General features: G+C 41.3%; 1 protein-coding gene across 2 annotated transcripts in view; it reads left to right on the forward strand.

Moving 5' to 3' along the window:
- Positions 1–1,203: 1,203 nt before the first annotated feature.
- The window catches only part of LOC144060645 (E3 ubiquitin-protein ligase SH3RF3-like), a 92,841-nt gene continuing 80,678 nt past the window's right edge, over positions 1,204–13,366 (forward strand). Inside the window, exons 1-2 of one of the 2 annotated variants that reach the window (XM_077580372.1) lie at positions 1,204–1,732; positions 1,945–2,644. In XM_077580372.1, coding sequence (XP_077436498.1) covers positions 2,255–2,644 — 390 coding nt within the window. In that variant the 5' untranslated portion in view covers positions 1,204–1,732; positions 1,945–2,254. Of the gene's footprint in view, positions 1,733–1,833; positions 2,645–13,366 lie in introns of those variants that run through there. The other variant, XM_077580371.1, reaches the window with a different exon arrangement.

Here is a 13,366-nt window from a genome sequence, read left to right on the forward strand (position 1 = left end):
ATGAATGGCTTGTTGCCGGCACTCGCGAGAGCTTGACGACATCACTCACATTCTCCTTCGAATATTCCACAGTATTGGTATGGGCTGCAAATAGAGCTTTAAGAAATGGCAGGTCCCTGCGGTTATAATGCAGCGGGACCCCGATTTCTAGTACTTGACCTTCATTTGAGTCGCAGACGGCCCCATTGCAGTTCAATCAGAATTTCATTTTAGCACGAATATATGACGTAAATCGAGTTGCAACCCTCCCTTCTATACAGTCAGAGCCACCCCATAAGTCACATCTGCACAAACTGTAGTGGAATAAGGCACTAGTGCACGCACACACACACTCACTCGTCACCTTTTGCATAAGCGCTCTACCCTGAGCTTTTCATGGTGGGTGGCAATTAGTCCCCCTGCCCCTCACCGTGCAAAGTCACAGACTGACACACGGGGACGAGCACATGCACTCCTGATCCCTCCGGCGCTGAATGATTGCAAGAGTGGGGCAGGTCTGAACAGGTGGACAGGCAACATAGGCCCGCGTTCACAGCTGACACACACGCGAGTCGCGCACACACAACTGCATTTGGCTGCCAATATTGTATTAGCAGAAGGCTGTTATTTTTGCAACCTGTCTAAACAACAACAAATGAGTGTAGATGTATTATGTATTATTATATATTATTATAATAATAACAAAGGCAACATCAGGAGTGCCAGGGATTTGCAACCCCATGAAATATTTTCAAATATGTTCAATACCACTTTTTTTTCAGACTCATGCCAGTACTCAACTTTGGAGCTGTCCCCTGATACCAATATCAAGTACCAATGCTACTAGTTTTTTTTATACAATCCCCCCCCCCCCTAATAAAAAATGACAATAATAATATGTATCTCAATATAGCATTTTTCCTCAAAATCGCATGAAATGAATGCCAATTTTCTATTCTAATTCCTAGTTCTTAATAGTAGAACGGCCACAAAAGGGTGATCGATACTGGTCGTGAGTACCAATATCTTGAAATAAGGCCTGGTATCGGCTGAATACTGATATCTGATGTCAGTGCTCACTCATCCCAACTAGCTTTTTTGTTCCTCTTTCAGTGATGGACCTTCAGAATTGTCACTGCTTTTTTCCCCACAAAAAAAAATAAAAATTAGTTATTCAATGTTCTACTCGGTGTCACACTCTAATACTTAACAACTTTTTTACACTGTTTCCCATCTGATATGGTAATCAGAGCGTTAGAGGTAAACAAAACAGTTTGACAGCTCACCGCTAGATGGCAGTAAAAGTCAAGTTTTCCACGAGAACACAGCTGTGAGGTCGTTGCCCTCTGCTCAGGCACAAAATATCCAATGATTTTAGGAAATATGTCTTTTTCTTCAAAATGAAGAAACACAAAGAAGTATGGGTCATCTCTTACATTGATGACTATCACCTAAAAGACCAAAACATTAATGAAATCCAAAACCGGAGCTGTTTTACAGCACAGTGAAGAAGACAATTCAACACACTACAAAACTGCGTTGGTTTCCACTTTGTCAAAACGTTTTTTTTATACAATTCTTGTAAGTTAATATTATTGTTCTTAGCTTGTGCAAATGTAGCTAATGTTGTGGCCGGCGTGTCTATTATCAACACACTTTTTGTGATACGCAACATTTTCTGCAGACTTAAGGGTTGTTAAATTGCTGTTGTCCTTTTGCCCAGATTGGTGTGAAGGAAGCTAATTAGAAGAGGGTGAGCTACTATTTTTTTTTATTTGATTTAATTAATTAATTAATTTATTTATTTATTTATGTTTCCCTCGCATACCCAGTGAACGCTGGTTGATTGTTGCGATGACTTCACCCATATTTAGTCATCGATCTCATGTTGATTGACAAGTTGTCTGGTCTCGGCGCTCGTGATCGATTCGGCTAATATGCGCACGCGCCTGCGCTTGCGATAAGTGCTGATGACGAGGATGAGGATGAGGATGGCGACGAGAGCGTGACCTCAGCGCCTCCAGCAGCACAGCCGTGGGAGACGCGAAGAGGGGAGGCGGACGGACACACGGCCGAGGGGAGGCACACAGACACACTGGAGACGACCCGGGGGAGGAAAGTGCACGACGACGCACGCGGGGCGTCCCTCGACCGCTTCCCGTCTGCTCGCCCCCCAGAATGCTCTGTGCTCGCGGTCCGTTCCTCCGCCACGAGAACCAGCAGCAGCAGCCGCCGCCGCCGCCGCCGCCGCGGTTCCACGGAGCCTGAAGCCCAGATGATCACCCTCTCCGCCGACATGGACGAGTCTTCGTCGTTGCTGGATCTCTTGGAGTGCTCGGTGTGCCTGGAGCGCCTGGACACCACGGCCAAGGTGCTGCCGTGTCAGCACACCTTCTGCCGCCGCTGCCTGGAGAACATCGTCAGCTCCCGGAACGAGCTGCGTTGCCCGGAGTGTCGCATCCTGGTGGACTGCGGAGTGGACGACCTCCCGGCCAACATCCTGCTCGTTCGCTTGCTGGACGGCATTAAACAGCGGCCTCAGCGAGGCGGCAGGCAGCCCGTGGCCGGGGGCTCGCTGCAGGGCTGTGCAGCCGGGATATCGGCGTCTCCCCCGGGCAGCGCCGTCAGAGAGCTGCCCGTCGCTACCCGGAGCTCTCCTGTCAAGGTAGCTTATCCGCTCACTTTTTTTTTTGACTTTTCGAATTCATCGCACTTGTTTCACTTATTTCCATTCTGATAACGACGACAATGATGACAACAGTGCTGTCTGCAGCAGCTGCTGCAGTGCATCACTGGGTAACATTAGATACACTGTGCAGATATTCTTTCAAGATAACGATTCTGTCCTGATTATCTCAGAGAGTGTGTAGCTCAAAACCCAGGATGGGTTGCATGCTGTTTGTTTTCTAGAGGTGTGCATGTTCGCATTTAGCATCCCTGATTGTCTGATCATAGGGATGCATCCCAAACTTACCTGGTAACAACATGCTATGTTATATATAGGCAGCAGGAGACTCACGTGAACAGTACAATCGCACTGCAGATGACTCACCTACTGAATAATGTGTCCTTTCCATCATCTTATTTGTTTTGTCTGTATTTTTGCTCTCACTTGCCATAGATGGACTTTGAGTGTCAGTCTTAAAAAGAACACTTTTATGAGCTCACTGGGTGAAAAATATCCCGTCTATCTGCAGTGTACACCAGGCATTGTTTGCAACGTTAGTTTGATCTTGCGGAGAACGGAACAGTTTGTGATATACGAGCAGGTGTTTCCTCCGGGTCCAGAGTTGAATATCGGCATGCGAGCTGCATGACTTGATGATTTCCCCGCTGTCTAAAGCAGTTTGATCCAGCGACGTAGCCCCATAAAGTCAATGTTAAATCAAGGGGTCGCTCCAAGACAATTTGTTTCCGCATTAGACCAGACGAGGAAGTGAACTCAAGAGCAGAAAATCACTGTCTTGTTTTGAGCTATGAGCGCCAAGGTGGAGTCCCACGATGGCCGTTTAACGCCTTTAGTGGTCCCCGCAGACGACGCTGTCAGAGTTTCATTTCCAGCACGCGCTTATGAACGCATCTTTTTCCGAGCCCAAGTTCATAAAAACTACTCCTGCCGCTTGGCTTCTAAAAAAAAACAACCTCAATAAATATTTGTCGCCGCTAGTCCGTTTTAACGTCATGTTTTTCATGTACCTCAACTGTACGGGACTTCTTACAATATGCATTGTTGTTGACGATGAACTTGGGCTCTTTTGTCTTTCACCAACAATGTGCAGTGTTTATTTCAGGCAGCGTGGGTTGTAGAAAACAATTCTAAAGCATGCTAGCTATGTATGCAGTGTTGTTTATCTTCATTTATCCCTAAACCAAGCCAGTAATGCCCTACTTCTGAATCTTCTATGTGTCACGGCTCCTCTTGTATATTTACTAATGTTTAACGTGATGGGAGATTTCAGTAACAAACATCAGGCAAGGGACATGGTAGAGGCAAAAGTATTGGGACACTTGGCAATTACACAACTTTGGGAAGACTTTTTCAATTCTAAGGGAATATTTCGTTTTGTTCATCCAGAAGAACATTTGTGAGGTCAGATGATACTGGACCTGATAGTGCTTGGATCTTGGATCTGTTTGTTGGGGTTGAGGTCAGGTCTCTTAAGTGTGTCTTTGGCACCTTGCTTTGTGTGCTGGGGGAAGTTTTTCCGTTTAATCCCACCACGATAGGTAAAACTGTGATATTGATTGACCACATCTAATTGTTTTGCCCCTCCCGCACGCTATTAACACATTTAAAAATTCTAAAACATCTTTTTCAAAGTATTGCTTTGCGCCTGTTCTAGAAAGCAAAGTGTGCTTACATCAAAGTTGACTGTTGTCATGATGACATGTCAAATCGGTAAAATTACCGAATGAACAATACTGAGCTCTCCAGGGGGAAAAAAAAAGAAAAAAAGTTTACTGTTGTCACTCCCAGTTGAAGTTTACTGTAAAACCATAACACATAAAACTAAATAAAGTTAAACATTGTATATTTAAACACTGAGATATTTATTGGACCATTTTATTAGTGCAGTGTTGTCCAAACTACACCCTGGGGGCCATTTGCAACCCTCAGCGTATATAAAGAATAACTTGAACCCAGACTGCAACCCTATTGGGCGCGGGTGCTGAAAAATAGAGCTAAAAATAGACCAAAATAGTAACATGTGTCTTTATATTTGACTCAATTTTCTGCTTTCTAAATTAAGGTCTGAGTTGCGAACATATCACATTTATGATTAAGATGAAGTAAACACTGCTATAAAAATGGTCTTCTTGTTACAGATTACTCTTGCTTTGGTTCTGAATGTGGAGATGTGCACAGGGCTGTGGGCCGCCCCAAAATCACGAAAACAGTTTGTCTTATCACCTTTTACAGGTGTTCAAGTTAAAGATCTGACCTGCTGGATCGGCATCGGACGATATTTTTCATTTTTATGCAAATTTGCCCGATCGATCAATGATGTCATTGATCGGTTCCGCAAAATAAGACATTACATGCTATATGTAATGTTTATCAGCATTTAAAAAAATAATAATAATAATTAGTCAATCAAACGCTAACTTAATACTATGCTATAATGTGAAATGCCATAAGGCTAACAGAAATTAGCATAAATTGTATGCTAATTCTAAACGTTAAAACAACTGCTATTTTAACTACTATACACGACTACTACTGCTTACTTTTCTTCTTCTTCTTCTGCTATTAATTACATGCTGCATCTCTTCTAGTAGACTTCCGTGCTGCCCAACATGTTGCGGTGCGACGTGATAGTCTACTAAAAAAACATAATTGCTTAAAAATGTGAGTTATTGGGACGGGTGGGGGGGGGGGGGGGGGGTAATGAAACATGTGATAGTGGATGTTCAGTATCATGAACTGTAAGTCTGTGTTTGCTGTCAGCACTTATACAAATTCCCAGGAAAGACTGAGGCGTTATGAATAATTAGGCTAATAAACACAACCCCCTCCCATCCATGCACTTCCACGCGCTCTCTTTCCAATAAGACTTATCTGGCAAGCTGACCATTGATTGATGCAGCCAGAGTGATTCAGAGTGATGAAGTGCGGTGGCAGTGAGCAGCCAGTGGTTTACGGCAATGAAATGCAATTCAAACCTTCGGTGACATTTCCACTAACACTTAACACCCCATTTCCGTTCATTCAATATTCCTAACCTTCGGGACAGGTGCGTGCGCGTGGAAGAAAGATATTTGCTGGTCGGTGCTGGATTTCACTTTCCTTTCTTTTCTTTAGTCCTTCCTCGGGTCTCCTGACGGCCTCACGGCTCTGGCTGGAAGTGTTCGGTTTAGGTGAACGGTATGGGATTTTTTTTAATAGGTTTTAGGTGAACTAATGAATACACACTCACATATAAAATAAAAATTTATAAAAAAAAATATATATATATAAAAAAATAAAAAGAGAGAGCAATGATGATGACATGTCAAATCGGTAAAATTACCGAATGAACAATACTGAGCTCTCCAGGGAAAAAAAAGAAAAAAATAGAAAGATCTTTGCTGACATAAGCTGTGAAACGCAACTCCTGGAGCGAGAGTGTGCAATAAGTTTGAATTTGCGGAGTATCGCTAAATGTAACGAATGGCTGAAGTCATCAATAAATCAATCAGTTCTCCGCCACACACGCAAAAAATGTACACACATTGCACAGGGTTGTGACCGGCCTGTGTTTGCTTTAGGCACCCGTTGAAAGACCACTCAACTGTCTGTGTGTGTGTGTGTGTGTGTCACTGAACACACACACACACACACACACACACACACGCATGCACAGACGCACACACAAGCCATTACGACCCGCAATCCCCCACCCCCACCCCCCCCCCCCCCCCCCCGTAGCCGCTTTGCCCAAGTCTCCTCCGGGCTCCCCAGAGAGCAATGCTCCGTGATAAAAGTGAGAATTAATCTCCTCCACGGGGTACAGGGGGGCCGGTGTGCCCCCCCCGCCTCCATCGCACACAAAGAACACCGGTCCTCACAAAGGACTCAAATCTGACATGACACTCACACACGCTATTATGGAGGGTGTCAAATGGGTCAAAAAGAACACTACTTCAAGTGGCGAGGAGTGTAAATAAGGTGTTGCTATGGAAGTTGAAGAGAAGGCAGAAATGCTGAGTCTGCAGCCAGCGCAGCGTTTTTAATGCTGTTTGGGCTTTGACCAATAGGACTTTGTCAAGATTGATGAATTCCTTGCGCACTTGAAACATGGAAGCGCGCCGCTGAAAGAACTGCCTTTGCTGTACCTGCTACAGTTAAAAATAAGAAATAAGCGGACTTTTGGCTGCGCATCAAACCAGATCGCATACTGTTTTTGTCTTGGTTTTCTTTTTTAGCAGAGCTCTGAGGCTTTAGTAAACCAGTGTGTGTGTGTTGATTTTTAGCATGATCTTTTTTTTTCTTTTTCTGGAGAGCTCAGTATTGTTCATTCGGTAATTTTACCCATTTGGCATGTCATCATCATTGCTCTCTCTTTTTTTTATTTTTTAAATTTTTAAATTTTTTAAATTTTTAATTTTTTTTTAAATTTTTTAAATTTTTATTTTTTTTTTTAATTTTTTCAATTTTTCAATTTTTTATTTTTTTTTTAATTTTTTATTTTGTAAGTGGGTGAGTATGTGCATGTGCGTGTGCGTGAGTGTGTATTCATTAGTTCACCTAAAACCTATTAAAAAATCCTAAACCGAACACTTCAGAACCCAGCCAGAGCCGTGAGGCCGTCAGGAGACCCGAGGAAGGACCAAAGAAAAGGAAGGAAAGTGAAATCCAGCACCGACCTTTTTTTCTTTTCTTCTGATGACCAAACCTGTCAAATTAATTGCAGATTATTAACATTTAATGACCTTTAAATACAAGCTCTTAATTGTGTAGAATATTGCTGTTGCTGAGACAGCAGCATAATGCTTTAATGCTTCTGTTCTCAACATTAGTGCTCCAATATGATTATATACAGTAAAGGCATAAGATTCCTCTTAAAGGGGAAGTCAACCATAAACATTTATTGACAATAACATTATATGTGACCTCATTAGGCTAAACATGACATTCTGATTAATATTACATTTATGGAATATGAATTATGCAGCAAAATCCTGCCGTTTTTAATCCATCTCAGGGGGCGGCCATTTTGCCACTTAGATGACATCACAGCTGGTCAGGACTCAGGCAACGACCAATCACAGCTCACCTGTTTTCCGAAGCTGAGCTGTGATAAGTTGTTATCTGAGACCTGATCAACTGTGATGTCATTTTAACAAAATGGCCGCCTTCTGATATTTGGGGGGAAAAAAACTGCTGGATTTTGCTGCTCAACTCATATTCCACTAACATAATATTAACCAGAATACCGTATATTTAGACTAGTGGGATTGAATAGAACTTTTTATTGTCAAGAAATGTTTGAGGGTTGACTTCCCCCTTAAGTTAGTTACTGCTGAAATGATCAGGCCTAATAATAAGTCTATGAATGAAAGAAAGCAAAGAAAGCATCTTTGTAAGTAAGAGTCATCTCATATGGGCCTCCACCCCCCCCCCCCCCGACCCCTGTCCGCTCTGTTCCACTCACGCAGCACTGTCCTGTCCATACGGATCTGCAAACTGGACAGGTAATGGATTGATGGGTGTAGGCAAGGTGGTGGTCAAGGGCAGTTTACAGTTTGATATGTATAATGAAATGAAAGGTGTGTTTTGTTTTTTTCGTGTGTCCGCATACACAGAATGGGCCTAAACAAGCTTCGGAGTTTGACTGTGATTCCCACGGGTATATATGGGTGGAATCTCATCAATTCCGTCCCCCAGTCAAACAAATTCACACACACACACACACACATAGATGGTAGGTTAAAGGTCAACCCCCTCACTTGTGGGGCAGTTGTTGTTATGGAAAAGAGGGTGAGATGTCAGTGGTCACATTTCACTGGTGGCATTTAAAACACTATTAACGAGTGTACCGTAAACTAGGCAACATGTCTGTTTGAATATTTACATTTGACTAGTTCTTGAATAAGCCGCAATGAACAAAAAGTTAACCGGCAAACATGGCCGCTACGTTGCTTTTAATGGATTTAAAAGTCAGGCGTGAATTGACATAATGCCTTTTAATGAAACCCGGCGAACCGACACGTAATGCTTGTTTAACGTCATCTGTTAGGCGCAGCGGGCAATTGTTTGAGCTCAATAGTGTGATTGAAATGCTAATTATAATTCAGGAAAGATGTCTTCACTTTTCTTGACAGGTGTCAGGTGTGTCATTTTCTCCACCTAATATTCGAGTCGCAAAGGTTGCCAATTGGGCTGAAAAGGATTTGATCTTAATTAATAGCTGCTTTATCAGTGTAATTGATATGAGACAATAATTGATGGTTCTGCAGTAACCAGTAAAGAGGGGGCGGGGGGGGGGGGGTGTTCCCTATCCTCAAAGGTAAGATTCTTAATCGAGAGGAGGCTATTTACTAGGGGGTGTTAGAAAAAAATCGATTCGATATGCGGCCGAATCGATTTTTAAACATAAATTTTTTTATGGGAATATTCAACAAACCGTCTTACTTAGGGTTAGGATTTACACATTAAGCATGAAAGAATGTCATATTAATGGAACGTTAAGCGTTAATATTTTATTTCAGTGCTTTTCAAACATGAAACAGACCTGAATTTTCAGATTAAAAAAAAATAAATCATACAAATCTTACAGTGTACATGTACAAGTTTACTGATTAGTATTTTCTAAATTTGAGTTTAAAAAAATCGCAATAATCAATTTATAGATCGGTATCGGGATTAATCGTTATCGAATCGTGACCTATGAATCGTGATCCGAATCGAGTCGCCCTACTAATTATGCATGTCCCGACTTTCAAGATACACAAACTGTTTGTTTACATTTTATTGATGTTATAACCAGGGCTTCCTCTAGCGCTTTATAAGGCAAACAAACCTGACAAGACGAATGGACGCCGCAATTAATTCGGTTCTCGCAGATTTACTCAGCATTTCCTGACTGTTGAACAGCGAGAGGGTGCATTTTGATCTGGTAAAGATGTTCGCACTTTTTTTTTTCTTTCTTCCTAAGATGACGATTTTCATCCGTTGTCGTGATTGGTCAAAACAAATGTGCACAAGATGCCGTATCGTCCAATCAGCTCCAAGCACTTTAGAGCGAAGTCCCTCCTTTCCCGAACGGATCTGCCGAGTGAAGTTCCAGATTGATCATGTGAAGAACTCCCTTTGAGTGAATCACATGATCAATCTGGCGTGTGAGGTTACATATGACGAGTCATCGTTTTATACTGTAGCTCATCCGCAAAAAAAATGGAGCAGTTCTCTTGGGGGAAGCCATTTGCGGGAAGACTTGGATTCTCCTGAAGTAAGCGCAGGTGTGCTTACACGTTCATATGTCGCAGTGTCTCCGTGTTGTCGAACCTCGTCCTCCTCGGCTTTCCCTCTAATGGGGAGATGTTGAAATGTGCCCGCCGACCACTTTTAAACCGGGCAGGAAACAGAAACTTGGCCGGAGTAGTGACGAAAGAAGAAGAAAGAAATGCGGCGCGCGCACGCACACACATTTGAAGAGAAGCGGGATCCGCGGCAATGAATACAGGTCTCCCTCTTCACCGACCTGCTGTTCACTCTCACGGCTCTCCAATTCAATCCGTCACCACCAATACGTTTTTTGGTCTTTTGTGAAATCAGTCTTCTCAAATCAGTCATTTCGCCTGTGGGACCGATTGAACTCTCCGTGGTTGTTCAACTTCTTTTCACAAAACATTTTTCTTCACAATTCACCATCAGTTCTTGCTAAAAAATGAGTCGATTGAGGCGACGTGAACTTGTATTGAATAAAAGATTAAATATGAACAATAGATCAAATTTACGCTGCAAGCAATGCTTTTGAAAACTGTTTAGCGTTCGGGGGAGGGGTGGGTGGGGTCAATTTAAGAACACCCCAGGTTATTTTGGGACACTGTGATCCGCGGCATTCATGGCCGCGGTGCAGCCGCGGTCGTCTTTCCGCTCTGACGCCAAAACATCCATCTGCTGGTCCACTATGTGAATAAATCAGTGTGTGGTTTGTTGTTATTATGGGATTATGTAAACAACAAAAAAGTTCAAATGTGCATTTTTTTTTTTTTTCGGACTGAAAATGATGAGAACATAGGTCAAGTTTTTTTTTTTTTTTTTGCACATGTATCTGTTTATTCGTGTGATTAAGCGTTTCTTTAACACTCAGAGACAGAAGATGCATTACCAAAGACTTGTTGCCATGGCAACATAGACAGATCAGTCCCCGTTGTGTGAATCTGTTGGAAGTGAAGTAGACGTTTTTTTTTTTTGTTTTTTTTTATCGTTGCGGTGTTGTGCCAAGGGTTTGTTAGATATGGCAATTGGGCTTTTAATAATGTAAGATGGAATATTTAGATGTCTCAATAAACAGTATCAAAACCGTGAAATGTTTGAAATATTAAAGCTTGCTTGCTATGTGATGATCACGTGTTTTTATGATGATCAATAAAACCAGCAGTTGTTTATGTCACCCAACGTTACTTAAAACATTTTTTTTTTATCCTAACTCTTTGACTGCCAGACGTTTTCAGAAAAGGGATGCCGTGGGTGCCAGCCGATTTTAAGCATTTTGACTGATCTTTCAGAAAATGATGTGTTTGGACTATGGAAACACACATACTACCAAATGAAAGATTGGACTGTCATCTTTCATCAGAAAAAAAAGTTTGTTTCTACCTTATTCCGTTTTTGAGTAATCAACAATAGAAAATGGTGAGTTTCACCTCTGTTTTGAAAAAAAAAAAAAAAACGTCTTTTAACGTCTTTGGCACTCCTCCATAGGATTTTACTAAACGTTATTTAACGTTTTTGGCAGTCAAAGAGCTAATGACTGTTGAAGATATGAAAAATAAAATTATACTAATATCTGCAGAAATTGCGTGGAAATGCTGAATGCTAAGATTTGAATGCATTATGTGCTTAAATCATCATAATGGTCGGAGGTGGGATTCAAACCTGCAACCTCTTGGTTACTAGACAATGCACTTTATGCAACTGCGCCACTGAGCAATATCAGACAGGCGCTAATGATGATATTGATAAGTTGTACGTATGGCAGTGGGAGTGGAAAGTGGGACTTGGAATTTTTTTTTAATGTTTGTCCCATTGAAAATGAACGGTGGAGGCTGAGTGGAATCTCACTCTGCTTCCTTCCTTTCCTCGGTCTTTCCTTTGGTCTCTTGAGGTCTCCCTAATTTGTTGGAATTGAGATGTTTCTGGGGTTGGTGAAAGATTCTGGTGGGTAGTATTAGGTGATGTCTGGTCGGTGCTGGATTTCACTTTTCTTTCTTTGATCCTTCCTCGGGTCTCCTGACAACTTCACGTTGTTGTATTACCTTTTCATTGGAATTGTTCAGTGGTTTGAGTTGAAGGTGGTGGGCGTCCGGCTCTTTTTCGGGGGCTGGTGCCTGCTTTGTAAATTCTATCCGAAATCTGCGTTGAACATGTACGTGTCCAATACTCATTCTTATCAAACTTAACTCATTCACTGGCATTGACGGCTATAGACGTCGAAAATTCATTTGAACTATTTCTATTAGTTTAACATTTTTTCCCACTTTTGTTAACAAGAGTATGAAAACCTAGATTTTTTTTTTATTGTGTTAGATTTAAAATTTGTGATTAATCGGGAGTTGAACTAGTGAAGTCATGCGATTAATTACGATTAAAAATTGTAATCGCCTGGCGCCCCTTAATTTTTAATAATCTTTTCTTAAAAAAAAAAAAAGATTATTAAAAAAACTTTTTTTAATTTTTTGTTTTGTTTTATTTAAAAAAAAGATTAAAAATTAGGGGCATCAGGCAATTAAAATTTGTAATCGTAATTAATCGCATAACTTCACAAATTTTATCTATTCTAAATGTACAAAAAAAATTCTAGGTTTTCATACTATTGTTAAAAAAAAAACTAATAGAAATAGATTAAAAAAATATTGTTTTTAATTCGATAGCTGTCAATGGCAGTGAATGAGTTAAAGACACAAAACGCCTTCTCCTTTCCAGTAAACCGCATTATCAGTAAATACCAATGCACCACGCAAAAAGTAAAAACATTGAAGAAAAAAAAAATGTGTATGGAATTTTACTGTGGTGCTATTGTCAGACAGCTGACAACTCTTTTTTGCGGTCACATCCAATGCCACTCTTAAAAACACCACCACGGAGTCAACATTGTGCACAATTTCCTGCAAGGGACGTTTTGAAAGAGGATAACAATGCATCGGCCTGCCAGTCAGAAAGTCTTTTGTGCTCACACGGCACAGCATCCCGACAGGAAATCACACAGTCAAATTGTTTCAACTGATCATTGTCTAAAATGCATCAAAGATACACAACCTGACGATTGTTCCGGCATGAAAGACACAACTGATTGGTCTCAATTGTATTGTGTATTTGGGACTGAAATCATGAAGAACGCATGCGGTGTTTGTAAAAAAAGGAACAGATAAAAAGCTGTATACTGTAGCTCTGTTGGTTAGTGACTTTTTGTTGTTCTAGGCGTGTGTTGTTGTTACAGTTATTATGTTGTTAATACCATTGGGAATCAATCACTGGCACTCTTTTTACCTTTCTTGATCTATTTCTCTTTGATTCTTTTTTTCCCTGCACTTAAACTGATCAAAACGCACACAAGAACAGCCAATCAGATAAGTTGATTGAATAATCGATAGATTCATCGATTCTAAAAAAAAAATATTCAATAGTGACAGCGCTAGTGTCAACGTTCTACGTATTCATCCAACAGCTACCAGTGTTGAC

Source organism: Vanacampus margaritifer, chromosome 11 (genome assembly GCF_051991255.1).
Source record: "Vanacampus margaritifer isolate UIUO_Vmar chromosome 11, RoL_Vmar_1.0, whole genome shotgun sequence".
Classification (NCBI taxonomy): Eukaryota; Metazoa; Chordata; class Actinopteri; order Syngnathiformes; family Syngnathidae; genus Vanacampus; species Vanacampus margaritifer.